At 35.0% G+C, this 14,382-nt stretch overlaps 3 protein-coding genes across 5 annotated transcripts; 2 read left to right on the top strand and 1 right to left on the bottom strand.

The window, feature by feature from the left end:
• The first annotated feature begins 1,963 nt into the window (after positions 1-1,963).
• Positions 1,964-2,983, top strand: LOC121758396. 2 transcript variants are annotated; one of them, XM_042153801.1, is made up of 2 exons: positions 1,964-2,322; positions 2,476-2,983. In XM_042153801.1, the coding sequence occupies exons 1-2, from the start codon at positions 2,013-2,015 to the stop codon at positions 2,604-2,606; spliced, it is 441 nt and encodes a 146-aa protein (XP_042009735.1). In that variant the 5' UTR covers positions 1,964-2,012; the 3' UTR covers positions 2,607-2,983. The 2 variants fall into 2 exon arrangements, with proteins under 2 accessions (XP_042009735.1, XP_042009736.1); XM_042153802.1 differs by having other exon boundaries at positions 1,964-2,275.
• Positions 2,984-4,831: 1,848 nt separating this feature from the next.
• LOC121759387 (zinc finger protein ZOP1-like) lies at positions 4,832-8,166 on the top strand. Of its 2 annotated transcripts, XR_006041651.1 has the most exons (7): positions 4,832-5,008; positions 5,674-5,874; positions 6,477-6,579; positions 7,127-7,222; positions 7,312-7,698; positions 7,916-7,993; positions 8,061-8,166. XR_006041651.1 is itself a non-coding variant. In XM_042154947.1 (6 exons), the coding sequence occupies exons 1-5, from the start codon at positions 5,000-5,002 to the stop codon at positions 7,656-7,658; spliced, it is 756 nt and encodes a 251-aa protein (XP_042010881.1). In that variant the 5' UTR covers positions 4,832-4,999; the 3' UTR covers positions 7,659-7,698; positions 7,916-8,166. The 2 variants fall into 2 exon arrangements, 1 of the variants encoding a protein (XP_042010881.1); XM_042154947.1 differs by having other exon boundaries at positions 7,916-8,166.
• Positions 8,167-12,189: 4,023 nt separating this feature from the next.
• Positions 12,190-13,348, bottom strand: LOC121756900. Its single transcript, XM_042152323.1, has one exon. The coding sequence runs from the start codon at positions 13,331-13,333 to the stop codon at positions 12,335-12,337; it is 999 nt and encodes a 332-aa protein (XP_042008257.1). The 5' UTR covers positions 13,334-13,348; the 3' UTR covers positions 12,190-12,334.
• Positions 13,349-14,382: the final 1,034 nt, after the last annotated feature.

A 14,382-nucleotide genomic window follows, 5' to 3' on the forward strand; every position in this document is an offset into this window, starting at 1 on the left:
AGTTTTACTATCTCCGTCGACAAATAAGAGTCCTATTTTATCATTTTCGACCGTCGATCAAAATTAGACCAATTTCCGAATATAAAAAGTTTTAAATATTTAAATATTATTTCATATGTCTCAACTAGGTTGAGTCAAAACTTTTGGCCATAGAAATTAAGAAATTATGTTAAAAAGGAGGAGAGATGAATAAAGTACTCCCTCCATTACTTTGTAGCCAAGTCTTATTCATTTTAGGTGTCTCATTATAGCCGAGTCAAAAGCAACAACCTTTCTTCTCTTTTTATCTCTCTTCATTTTTCTTTTTCTACTTTATTATCCATTTACTTAACTCATGCAACATATTTCTTAATTCCCATGTCGAAAAGAAATACCTACATAAAGGAATGGAAGGAGTAAGAAAGATAAAGAGAGTAAAATAGGTGATGGAATAAAATAAAGATTGATTGAATGTTTTGTTTGTTGTAAAAAAGGAAACGACTCAACTTAGTTGGGACATCAAAAAAAAAATATGACTCAACATAGTTGAGACAGGAGAGTACTAATAATACGGATCTCATAATCTACTCACACTACTTCTATCTTACTTTTCCCCCCATCTCTTACTTTATCAATTGCATATTAAAATCTGGGTCATACACAACTATGTCTATTTTTAGTAGACTTTAGTGGGTTAATTAAATGAAAAATAAAGTAGGAAATGAAAAAGGTAGAGAGATGAATAGAGAATAAAATAAGAGGGAGTAAAGTAAGTGAGAAGAAATATGTTGACTTTTACTAAAAAAAAAGAAAATGACTCCACTACAATGGAATGCACTAAAATGACAAAATAACTCTTCTACCATAGAACGGAGGGAGTATATAATTAAATGGAATATTTTTTATTAAATATACTCATGCAAATTTACCACAAATAATTAGTACTCCCCCTGTTTCATTATAATTGAGGCGAAACTTTTCGGCACGGAGTTTAAGAAATGAATGTTTAGTGTGTTAAATAAATATAGATAAAAAAGTAAGAAGGAGAAAAAAGGTTGATTCTTCGTTGATTTATGCAATAGTTGAATTAAAGTTATACCCCCTCCATCCCAAAAGAATATGCACTCTTTCCTTTTTAGTCCGTCCCACAAAAATATGCACTTTCTAATGTTAGAAAGTATTTTCTCTTTAATGAGGTGAGACCTATTCCCTATTAACAATATTTTAATTACCTTAATTACTTTTTCTCTCTACTTCTCTCTTAGTTTACCAATTTTATATTAAATCTCGTGTTGAACCCAAAGTGCATATTTTTTGGCGACGGAGGGAGTAAATTTTTAAGATCTAGTACTATTGAGTGCACTATAAAAAATTTACCCCTATCTTTTAGGGACATAAAATTGGGACATAATTATTACTAGCATTTGAAAAATTTTAAAATAACCATAATTTAGGATATAAAAGAAATCGTCCTTAAATTGAAGACAAATTATCTTATTGGTTTACTTTTTTTAGGAAGCTTCTATTTGTGTCTTCTAATTTTAATTGAGACACTAACAATAAGGACACTTTATGAATTGTTGGTGATATAATTAGACACATAGATTAGCGTTGTTAATACCATTGAAAATTGTCTTAATCCAAATTTTTTTTGGTAGTGGTGCTTGAATAATTTCTATGTATGCTCTTTCTAAAAAAAATTTCTGTGTATGCTCTTATTTAATACTAATCCATGTTTTCAATCAATAAATCATTTTAGTAAATATATTTATTGTATCCATCTTCATTCTTCAATTCCTTCCTCTGTTTTTCATAATAAGTCGAATATAAAACGGTTAGTTTTAGGAGTAACTTGTGGCACGTAAGCATTATATTGTGGCTAGAATTTATTTTTCTGTTACGTGTGAACACAGGCAAAAGTCATAGGAAATAATATATCATCAAAGTCTTCATACATCATTCATCAAAGTATTCATACCTTGTCTCTCAAAAGCCCACTGCCCAGTTCTGAAACTAGAAAAAAAAATCTGGAAATGGCTGCCTATGGAGCTCTAGTTTCTCTAGTGCAAATCATAGTTCAAATTCAATCTCATCCACAACCTCCTATTTCCCTCGATCAAAAACAGATTGAATATCTCACTCAACTTATTACTTTCCTCCAAAACTTTCTCGAAGGCTATTCTTCCAATGCTGGCTACACCGAAGAAGAAGATTTCTGGGAGCGTCGCATTGCAGAAGCAGCTTACGATGCTGAAGATGTAATCGAGTCATATATCGTGGATCAAATTCTTGCTAGGTCAGGCAATGATGTTGTAAAGATCAGCTCCATTGAATTCTATCAAGGTCTTTTTCACTAGAATTTAATCATTTGATCTCTGTTTGCCTTGGAGCCTTACATATAAAATCATGATTTTGATTTTCAATTTGCTTGCTAGTAATCTCTCAACTTCAATAGATATCTCTCCAAATTCATAATCCAGTCGTGGTGGTATTCAGGTGCGCAGAAGGTGATAGAAAACATGAATTTGATCAAGATTGGTATTAAAGAGAAGATGGTAGTCCAAAATCAACAACACATCATAAAGTCTATTACCACTGTTGCTTCAGGTTCTTGGACAAGAGTATAATACATGGGAAATTCTTAGACAAGTTCTTGGACAAGTAGACAAGAGGATCGAGGGTGATTTGAGTGAAGATGAATTAGGATTACATTTGCACAAATATTTGGTAGGAAGAAGATATTTTATTGTGATGGATGATATGTGGAATATTGAAGCATGGGATGGAGTTAGGATATTCTTTTCCTGATAATAGAAATGGCAGTAGAATAGTAGCGACTACATGGCTATCAAACTTGGCGTCTCAATTAAACAACTCAAATAGTCTTGATATAAACTTTTTGGATGAGTATGCTAGTTGGAACTTATTTTCCAATACTATATTTGGAAAAGAAAGTTGTCCTCTTGAGTTGGAAGATATTGGAAAGAAGATTGTGAAAGGTTGTAAAGAGATTCCATTGTCAATTGTTGTGGTAGGAGGACTCTTATCCAAGTCTGAACGCACAAAAGAAAACTGGGGTTTTATTGAAAAAAATTTAAGTTCAGTTTTGAATTTGGATGATAACAAGAGTTGCTTGCAAGTATTATACATGAGTTATAATAATTTACCAGTTCATATAAAACCATGTTTTCTGTATATGGCGACGAAGATAGGTTTGTTGCCTCTTCTTCAAGTTCTCAAACTGGAGAGGAAATCCTTGGCTGGGTCCGAGTGGAAAACATTTGAAGGCCAATTCTCGAGTCTCAAGTTTTTGTTGATTGAAAGTTGTGATGTAGAGTGGTGGAACACAAATAACACCCACTTTCCACGCCTTGAGCACCTTCATCTTCGCTTTGTGAAGAGGTTGAGGGAGATTCCGTCATGTATAGGAGACATACCAACGCTTCAATCAATTAAGGTGGAAGAATAAAGGAGGAGCAAGAAGAACTTGGCAATGATGGCCTTCAAATTCATCTGATCATTTAGATGAACAACTTTACCACTCTCTACTGGAAATTCACCTACATTGCTCGTCGGGAAAGGGAAGGAAGCTGAGTTGGACTTTGTGGGGTTGGAGACCGATGGAACCACCCTTTCTCTACTGGCTTTTCGGCAACGTTAGCTCTGACCTACGTTTAATCTCTCATTTTTCCATCACTTATCTTCTCAATGATTGCCTTGATTTCATCTCTCTATTAATTTGAATTCATTCCAAAAATAAACACTCACCTGACTCAACCAATACACCAATTGGAAATCCCAACTCCAAATCTCATGACAACAACTACCAATAAATCAACACATAGTAACCAACAATAAACCCAGAATCAATATATAGAATCCTAGCTCATTTTTGTGTATAAATTATGGTGGTTTACATAACCTCTATATTCTTTATTTATCTGTCTTCATGGTGATGGTTGTGGAAGGATAGTGTTTGTGACGAGGTAACATTTCAAAAAATCTTTATTAATTTAATCAGAATTTTAAAAATATAAAATCAGAATATTAAATAAAACAACGTTATTATTCCTAACCGGCCTGAAAAACTGGTATTCAAACCCGAAATTCGTCCAATGTGCACACCCAATACCTGAGCCAATATGTGTTTTCGGATACTTGAATACCTGTCACGGGTATCTTAACATGACGAATCGAGTACTCAAATACTCGAATCTTTACGTATGTTAATAAGTAGTAATAAAAGAAATCAAGAATGAAAATGTATAGTATTAATTTTTCTAAAAATGTATATTAATTTTTCTAAAGTTAAAATTCTGTTTATTCAATTAGAATATAATATTATATTATATTATATTCTTTTGTTGTGTATGGTACCCTTTCCGTCTCACTCAAGATGTTCATTTTTCCTTTTTAATTTGTATCATTTAAGATATCCATCTTTCATTTTTAGTTTGTCCCACTCTTTCGTCTTTGTTCATATTAAAAATGGACCACTCACCCCTTAAAAGGCCTTATAAGGAGAGAGTTATCCATACTTTTATAGAGGAGCTAGGATTATCACCAAGTCAATATGAGACAAGATTTAAAAGTTTTAACAGCTCATAAAAACATTCAACTACTACTTTTTTTTTCATACTTACTCCAGCTAACAATTCTTACTAAAATCTCTTGTCACTCAAGAATGTAGAATCTTGAATGAGACGAAGATATTAATTATATTTATGAACTTAAGAATGCCAACTTTATTACTTAATTAATTCTAATGAAGTAAATAATACTACTACCTAATTAAATTTTGTTACAGGATCTCTAAATTCCATAAAATTGGATATAAAACCAGAACATTTGCTAGGTTCCGAGCGCTTTTAAAACTGAAAACGCTGTCGTTGGGCACAATAGGAAATAGGGAAGAACCAAGAACGTGGATAACAAAATTGTTAGGGTTTATTGATTGAGCTCGTTTGAAAACTTGTATCTCTTCTCCGGGAACGGAAGCTGATCCAAATCATTTCCAGCCATGACAGAGGTACGACCAGAAGTCTTTCGATGCATTTCTATTTGCTTCTCGCTCAAAGTTCCTAATTTGAATCTCCGGGATATGTTTTGATTATTGATTTCGTGTGGTAGGTTTAATATTAATCATATACTTGCATCGTTATTGAAGAACGTTTGAACTTTGATCCAACCCGCGTTTGACTAAATCGAAACATGCCCCCCTAGTAGAACTAGAAGAATCTGAATTCAAGGATATAAAAATTTAGTTGGGCTTTGTTATTTTATAACTTAAGTTCTGAAAGATTATGCAATCCGTAGATCAGATAGATTATTTGGAATTTGATTTCCTAGTATTGATTTAGGGGATAAGAAGTGTTGATCAACCTGTTGGTCATGGCTTTATCTTGGCAGAATTCTTAAATCTATGACTGACCAAGTGGATTTAGCTTCCGCATATTTTTGTTGCTTGTCCAACTTGAAAATGCATTTACAAGTATATACTTCAATCCCTAAGAAGATGAAGGGGTTATGATATGTGGTTGCTTGCCTCTCCCCCCGTATCTCCGCAAAAAACTTGACAATCTGTCTCTAATATCTATGGATCATAATCATATTTGTTCAATTATTTTCTGTATTATTGTTTTTGATTGATATATTGTTAATGCTATCTGAAAAGTTCTTCCTTTTGCTCTCCAGTACTGGGTCAGTCAGGGTAACAAGTGGTGTGACACCTGTAAGATTTACATTTCCAACAATCCAGCCAGCATTAGAAATCATGAGATTGGGCAGCGGCACAAGGATAGTGTTGCCAAGAGGCTTAATACTATGCGAGAAGACAAGGCGAAAAAAGATAAGGAACTAAAGCAAGCAGCTAAAGTCCTGGAACAGATAGAAGCTGTGAGTTATCAACTTATCATACTGTTTGTATTTGTTTTATTGTTATTTATTCAAGAAAAGGACCACCTTACTTTAGTAAAAAGGGGGAAACATTGGAATAAAGTTATATGGAATGCTGATGATATTTATTTACCTGTCTTGGGACAATTCTTTATGTCAAGTGAACCTGTGAAGCATACTTAAGTTTGATGTTTGCAGACGTTTCTAGTCTATTATAGTGAAAGCCTGAAGGGCATGGTCCTTATCACATGTCATCCATTTTTGTTCACGAATTGTGTTTTAATGGTATGATTCTTTGCTGCTTGTAGTCATTTCAGACATTTACTCACTTTTTCTCTTGTACGAGGCCTTCTTCATTTTTTCATCTTTTCTCCAATAGTATTATTTTTTTACCCTTTCCTTGTAGGTGCCTGGTATTATTTTAGTATACTTGAACCCATATGTGAATGAGGAATGAGGATAAACACAAATCCGTCGAATCTCGTTATAGCTGTAATTTTTTCATTGCTAATGCTTGATATATTATACCTCCCATAGTCCCATGCTTATGCTTTTACTTTTTTGATAATTACTGTGGTTCTCTTATGATTTACTCGTGCCAGAAAGCCAACCGCAGCTACCAGAAGGATTTAGCATCTTTTCAAGAGGCAAGGGAGTCTAATGCCCAGGCACTTGTTGATGACCTAGAAACTGATATGCCTGGAGGTGATAGAAATTGGTTTTGCAATTTGTTATTTAGTTGCCTATAAATCTGAGTTTGAAAATGCACATCAACCCCACTGATAGCACCATGACAAGTGGATATCCTTGTTATAATCACATTTTGTTGATGTCCTAAGTTTATCACTAAATTTTGCAAGAGAATATGATTAACGAAATTATTTGTATAATGTGATTCATCTCCTGTCTCATGGATTTACATGTAGGATTACTTAAACTCTTACGTATAATCAACGGTATTCATATGATTCATCAAGAATACCATCATTTTATTTTCCGGACCAACAGTGAGACTGCCATGTGCTCAATCTGTTGAGAGTTAGTGAAAGATAGAATAATGCTTTCATTTAGCCAATAATTTTATATAGCTGTCAAACCATTTGAAAAACTTGTATTTGTAAAGCGCCCCGTTGAAAATATCGCATGTCTGTTATTTGATGTAATCGAGTTTCTCTGATCAACCACATTCTCTTGCCAATGAATTGTTTTTGTTATCTGTATGTTTGAATCACTTTCCTCTTTCAATGGACAGAATGGGAGCATGACACTTCATCAGGCTACTACTATAACCAAACAACTGGTTTTCACTATGATCCCAATTCTGGCTTCTACTACAGTGATTCTCTGGGTATGCACATTCTGTTTAGTAATTTCTGTATTTAATTAGTACTTTTTTTTTCTGTTAGGTGCTAAGCTACTAATATGCCAATACAATAGGTAAATGGGTACCTCAAGAAGAGGCCCTGGCAGCATTTCAAGCTTCCCCAATGTCTATCAAGAAGAGACCTAGTTTGGGAAAGCCAGCATCAGCATCGGAGAGCAAAAGTGGGTCAACCTCTGAAAGTGGGCCTCCACCCGGACGCTTGGTTTCCACGCCACTCAATCCGATGAGAACTACAAAAGGTGCTAAATCCTCGGTTGCTGTTGCTGTCAAGAGAAAACGACCAGATGAGAAACCCAAAGCTGTGTCTAAAGAGGAAGCAGCTGCACTGAAGGCTAGGGAGGCTGCTAGGAAGAGAGTTGAACAGAGGGAGAAACCATTGCTTGGTCTATACAGGCCCTGATATATATGTGTTTGCTTCCAGAAACCATTCCATGTTTGTTGTAAGTGGTGAATTTCAAAACTATAATTGATTATACTACTAGACATATTAAAGAACTTATGCTTTGTAGTAAACATTTACCTCTAAATGATGCTCTACAAATCCAATCCATCAATTTTGTGTTAAGAAGATATCCCTGTAGAATTGCTTAGATAGAATATGAATCTGTGTTTCCTAAAGTAGCTCATCATCTGATTGTCCAAACATGATGCATGCAGGAGTCCAAAGCTTAAAGTGGCAACGTGATTGATGCACTCGGATGTTTCGGCATGTGCTATCTTTCAATGCAGGAAAAGGTGAATACGGCAATGTTTGTGCACGGACTTGTATCATGCATTAATAGACCTGCGTTTCTGTTTGTAGGTCGAGAGATGATGACCTTAGATGTATCTTCCAAAGATTATAGCTTTACATGGGTAATTATTCGAAGTTTCTGAATATTCATGAAACAAAAAACATTTTCCTTTTCTGTCCGCTCCCCTTTTTTACCAGAAACACTTGAAACTAAATGGTTTATGTTATTTACGTTCGGATAGTTCTTTATCGTTCCCACAAAACTGCTCTGTCTTTCTATTTTGATGCATTAGGGAGGGAATGGTCTTGCTTTGGTTAGAGATAGTGACTTTGAATCCGCTAATGCCTTCTGTGTCGACCCATTGTGCCCGGTTTTCTATTACAGTTCCCACTTTAACGTGTTTTGCGAGCTAATATACAGAAGTAGAGTTATCCTTGAAGAGAATGAATGGATGTAATTTATAGGGGAGAAAGAGAGTCAATGAGTAATTGGAAAAGTTGCGTTGTTGTTTCCTAACTACATGGCGAAGACTTGAGTGTAGTAGGGATGGGTGTGTTCAAGAAAGTCGGCGGTGGTTCCCTGAGTGGATGACGACGGCACGTGGTGGTGGGTAGTCAGTCTGCCGCATGAGTTTGATTCTCTTCCTCTCAATGTTCACACACTCACACTGCATTTACTTCTTAGTCAATTTAGTCAACACTCCATTTATTATTTTGCTTCGCCACCCACATTTTCTTCATTTAACCAGAATAATTCCGACCCCCACACCATAAATTATCAAATCAATTAAAAATTTCAGATTTATTTTGTACACATTTTTTGTGTTGAATGGTATTTTTTTGGATTAAGTCCTTGGATGATTGACTTGGAGTTGAGAATCATCATTCTTTTTTATTATGGTTGTGATTGTTTTCATCATTTCATATGATTGTGTGTTAGTTATGTGATGATTATGGGTTTTCTCCACTTGATTTTACTTCCATGTTTTAGCTATAAGCTTTCTATATAAGTGTGATGTGTCTGCGGTCTATTTCGGATATATTTGTCTGGGGATATTTTGTGATAGTATAATTTTAGTTAGTTTTTCTTTAATGTGCTTTCTCCTATTTGATTTGACAGTGTGAGTGTCACGTTAGTTATAAAGTTTTGCATTAGTTGATGTATCAAATTTGTGACTGGGTCGGATAGATCACATGTGATTAACCAATTACCTAATGTAATAAATACATATAATTAACGTGGGGTGGTCGGTAACTGTTGTTTTCATTGATATCATAGAGTGGTAATTATCCTACCAAATTTCATATAATTAAATGCCAAAGGCCTGGTCTGACCTTTCCATATGCTTTTGTTATATTTCGGATAATAGTTTTTAGTTTTATTTTGTTAGGGAAATTTTGTGTGATGTCGTCTAAAAGTTAGAAGTTCATAAGATTAGTCAAAATCCGGATTTAAGCATAGAGAAACGTAGAGATATGCTCCGTTATGAGATTAGACCCATATGAATTTTGTTTCTTTATTACTAATATTTTCATAAATACTAAGTGAATAACTAATTACTTAAATATGTTGGAAATTATATACTCATTTCCAAATAAAAGGGTATATACAAGCCTAAATCTTTTCCCAATATATACAAACTCCAATTTTTTTTTAAAGTTTAACAAAGAACTTGCATGCATGATAATTTGTTGGGATAGTTTCTATGAAAACTGAACGAATGAAAAAAAAGAAAGGGAGGAAAGAAAATTTATTAAGAAGCGGCAAACGATGTTAGCGAGTCGGCAATGACCGCGAATTTCGACCCTACGAGTTCTGTTTCCCGCACCACACCTGATTGTACTTCTCCCTTGAAGCAGTATTACTTACTCAACCAAACATGGTTTTGGTGAATTATGTCTAAAAGCATGAAGACCCCTAATTTTTTCCTAGAAACCCACGCGAAATTAAACACTAGAACGATCAATGTGGCGTCTTATTTCCGTGACTCATATGGGAAATATTTCCATTTTTTTATTTATCAAGTGATTGCATAATTTATTTCTAAATTCATAAAATATCAATTGGTCAACATCTTAGACTTTTCCAATCGTTCAAAATTCAACGTTGGTTTGTCAGGATCCAATAGTGCTCACTCCTTGACCACTTTATGTTTTTACTTACTATAATTTTCATGTTTCTATTAACTTCAATGAAATTATATCGTGAATAATATTTTTATACTCGTATTATTACACTTTATATTAAAACATCGCGGCATTTACATTATTAACATTGTTAAAATAGAAAAATAAAAAAAACTACTCCCTTCGTCCCACAATAGGAGTCATTCTTATTGTGGGCACGAGTTTTAAGAAATGTAAAATATAGTGAGTTGCAAAAGTTAATGGAATATGTGGACACTTTTTTATATTGATTTTACAATAAAATGTGAGTGGAGTGAGTTAGCGGAATTTGAGACATACTTCCCATTTATGGTAAAAATAAAGTGTGATTCTTATTATGAAACAGATCAAAATGATAAAGTGTGACTCTTATTAGGTAACGGAGATAGTATTTATTAGAGCAGAGGCCACGTATCGGATAGTCACCTAAAGTATTTTCTACTAGCTGTCATCATTAAAGAAAATCAATGGACCTTTTTTATTCGAGCAACGAAAAAGATAATCAATGGACCTCTTCTAGTTGAGCAAAGAAAAAAAATAGAAAAAACAAAAGCAAAACACATGTGGATAATGATTACACCCACCATTATCCTCACTAAATTCATTCATCCTCCTCATCTGTGACAGAATATGCTCAAAGGAAAATAAAAAATCAAAGCAAGAAAAAGTTTAGTTAGAAAAAGTAGCACAATTACAGGGTTTAATTTGCATTATTTTCCTCGCATTATGTAACATAATTCACCTTTCGTCAAAAAAGAAGAAAACTAATCGTAAAAAGTTTGGTGGTGGCACCACTTTTATTGCCACAATAACTATGCCTAATCAAATTAATGTGACACCTTGGAATGATGTCTCTCCATTTTGGTTCATTTAAATTGAATAAAGTCAGTAATTATTAAGAAAACAATTAATGATCCAATTTATTATTTTATGTATAATTAGCAAACAAATCTTATTTTCTAGTCGAATTGCAATTTCGACATCATCTGAAGTACATTCCGACTGGACCATGTAACATTGTACTGAGATGCACTCTAAACAGTTAATTAATATAATGTCCATTATTGCACATACAGATTTAATTATGTGCCCTAATCAATAAGTATAGAAATTATTCAGATTTATTGAGCATACTGCTAAAATGCGATTTTTGTGTAAAATATGTACAGAATATACTATTTGAGGCTGCACTAGCTAACTACTAAATTTGCAATTTATGAGACATGACACAAAGTCGTTGATTGGGGGGGCACACATAGTAATCTTCTAACCGTAATCATTTCGACAGATTAGTGACCATAGTTTTTATTGTACTTTTATTATATGTCTGTTGATGACGCAGAAATATTAGAATTGATGGGCATATATCAGATTCGATTGCCAAGAGCCAATCATATCCTCCTCTTATAATAATAATAATAATAATAATAATAATAATAATAAGTCCAGCCATATATTTATAGTTGTATAATTTTACTATTTGTTACACGGGGAAAGTTTCAAAAGAAATTTTTTTATTAAAATAAAGATGAAATATTATTTTTAATAATTCAATCGTGAAAATTTACTATGAATGAATCTTCTTGCTGGATAAGTAAATCATTTAAATTTTTACCCTAAGTCTTCCCTATGTACATATATTCATGTTGAATTTAAATTCTAATGCTACTCCTTACGTAACGGTAAACATATTTAGAATACTTAATTGTTATTTAGAATACTACAAATGAATTTCCTTTTTCCTTTTTCCTTTTTCCTTTTTCCTTTTTCTTTTCATGTAAGTATGTACAATTCCACAACCAGATCTTAAAAAACTAGACCATAGTAGGAGTATTAAACTTCTCCCACTACGCCACGCTACAACTAAATACTTGACTTTTAGTTCACTATTAAAATCTCTACCTATAATATACGCACGTCCATATTATTAAAATGCTCAAAAACTAATTGGACAATTCAAGATTTATTATTCTAATTTCTATCTCTAACTATAATAAACAAACAATAATTAAAAAAGTCATCGACACTCATATAGTCCCGAAAGATGGCTTTCAATTCCAAAAGTAAAACAAACATTACGTGTACAAATTGAATTGTTTCATTTCATCATACGTATAAAATTAAAATAAAATGTATTATTCCTCTACAAATAAATTAAAAAGAAAATCGTGTTTTTCTCAAACGCGCGGCATAGAAGCGGCGCCTTTGGAGATCTCCGGCGGCACCGGATTGAAGCCCAAGCAGCCGAGCAATCCCTGCTTGTACGGCAGCGTCGTCCGCCGCCGCATCTCCTCGGAGAAGGCTCTGTTGACGGTGTAATGCAGCTCATGCGCGGAGATCGGCGGCCCGGTTCTTCTCCGGCTGGAGACGGAGCCGACGCTCTCCGTCGATCTGAAGCTGGAGTTCTTTACGTCGTCGTTTCGATTCATCATCGTTGGTTTCTTCAGCTGCGAGTACTGCTTCATGTTGTCCTTATCCTTGGCGCGGCTCTCCGACGCGCTTCTGAATAGCAAGAGGTCTTTGATCTTCCACTTCTTGTACCAGAACGACGACGAGAACACCGAGCTGCTGCTGCTGCTGCTGCTGTTCGATTTCGATTGATTATGATGCGTGGTTTCGTTTTCTGGCTCGAATAAGAGGTCGGAGACGCGGAAGGGGGAGAGCGATCGCGATGAGCCTTTGTTTCTGCTGCTTCTATCTCTTCCTCTTCTGTCGGCGGCGTCTTTAGTGGTGTGTTCGATTGCGGCGGCGAAGGGGTCGATTTCGTCTCTGGATTTGTGGCGGGGGGAGAAGATGTTCTTCCGCGGCGAGCGTGGGGATTTGGGGGAGGATTTGGAAGGGGAGTAGAGGTGGCGGGGAGGGGGTTTGAGGGGCTTGATTTTGCCGGCGTGGAAGAGCTCGTCGGCGGGGAGGGAGGGGGCGGAGGAGAGGTGGCCGCTGAAGTCGAAGGCGAAGTCGGCGTCGTCGAGGTCTTGATCATAGGTGGATTTGGGGGTGCCGGGGGTGGATTCCCAGAGGAAGGGGATGGCGGCGGTGGGGCTGGTGGGGGCGCTGTAGAAGAAGGAGGAGGAGGGGATGCGGGTGGGGCTGGAGGGGGCGCTCATGAAAGGGGTGGTGGAGGCGCTGTCGAAGTTGAAGTCGGGGGCGGGGGAAGGCATCATCACCTCCATCTCCATTGTTTAGTATTGGGGTTTTGAAGGAATGGAGGTTGGTTATACTTATATATAAAGGAGGAAATGGGGAGGAAATGGGGAGGAAGGGAGGGGGCTATGGGTTTGTAGAGGGGGTGGGCCTGTTTTATATGGGAGGAGATTAATGTTTTGTCTATGGACTCTAGTGTCACATTTCATTGTCTTGATTAACACCTCTAACAACTTCTTTTTTTACTTGATGCATATGCTAAAATAGTTTTACTGGATTTTTAAATATTAGGATAGTAGTTGTAATTTTAAATCCCCAGGTATGATCATGTACCGGTGAATCTGGCAAGGTTTAAAAATAGAATATACTGTATATATTACGAGATACTCTATCATTTTTTCGTAATTGTTTCATCTGTATATGACACGATGTCTTCTGGTGATGTTCAAACAATGTTGTTTACACATGCTAATGATCATATTTAAATGTTTAATTGTAATGGAGCTATAACATTTATATCCGTGACTGATGTATCACAAAATCAAAATTTGTTGATGTGCATGCTTAGAATTCGAATCCAATACTTATCCATCCGTATATGAATATATATCACATTTTAGTTATGCTCTGATTTTAAGAAATATAGGAGAATGTAGGTATTATTTTCATATCAATTATATAATGAGATGCATGTAAAATGAATTAGTGGAATGTTGGGCTCACTATATTAAAAAATAAAAGAGAAATGCAATGACAGACATATTTAGAAAATACTTATGAGGCATATATTTATGGACGATAAGAGTAATGCTGATGCGCTTTCTTTCGAATTTGCTTTAATTTTGGATCCAATTTTTTTATTGATATCATACTATCCACCTTGATATAATAAGTACAACTATTCATATTTATTGAACCAATAAAATTGATAAATGCAAAAGTAGCAACATCACATGATCGCACCCTTGTTGTCAAAGGTGAAGATACTACAAATACTTGTTTGTAAGTAATGTAATTGAAAAAATATGTTGCCGTATAAGGGAGTTCCAGTTCGTTTATTTTGTTTTGTAATGAATTTTGGAAA

This window comes from Salvia splendens, chromosome 12 (genome assembly GCF_004379255.2).
Source record: "Salvia splendens isolate huo1 chromosome 12, SspV2, whole genome shotgun sequence".
NCBI lineage: Eukaryota > Viridiplantae > Streptophyta > Magnoliopsida > Lamiales > Lamiaceae > Salvia > Salvia splendens.

What these genes read in the sequence shown, in the direction of transcription:
- LOC121758396 (XM_042153801.1), top strand. Translation starts at nt 2,013, where the DNA reads ATGGCTGCCTATGGAGCTCTAGTTTCTCTAGTGCAAATCATAGTTCAA. An exon ending in CTCCATTGAATTCTATCAAG is followed by an intron (nt 2,323 to 2,475) that starts GTCTTTTTCACT and finishes GGTGGTATTCAG; the next exon opens with GTGCGCAGAAGGTGATAGAA.
- LOC121759387 (XM_042154947.1), top strand. An exon ending in TCCTGGAACAGATAGAAGCT is followed by an intron (nt 5,875 to 6,476) that starts GTGAGTTATCAA and finishes TACTCGTGCCAG; the next exon opens with AAAGCCAACCGCAGCTACCA. An exon ending in AGAAACTGATATGCCTGGAG is followed by an intron (nt 6,580 to 7,126) that starts GTGATAGAAATT and finishes TTCAATGGACAG; the next exon opens with AATGGGAGCATGACACTTCA.
- LOC121756900 (XM_042152323.1), bottom strand. Translation starts at nt 13,333, where the DNA reads ATGGAGATGGAGGTGATGATGCCTTCCCCCGCCCCCGACTTCAACTTC.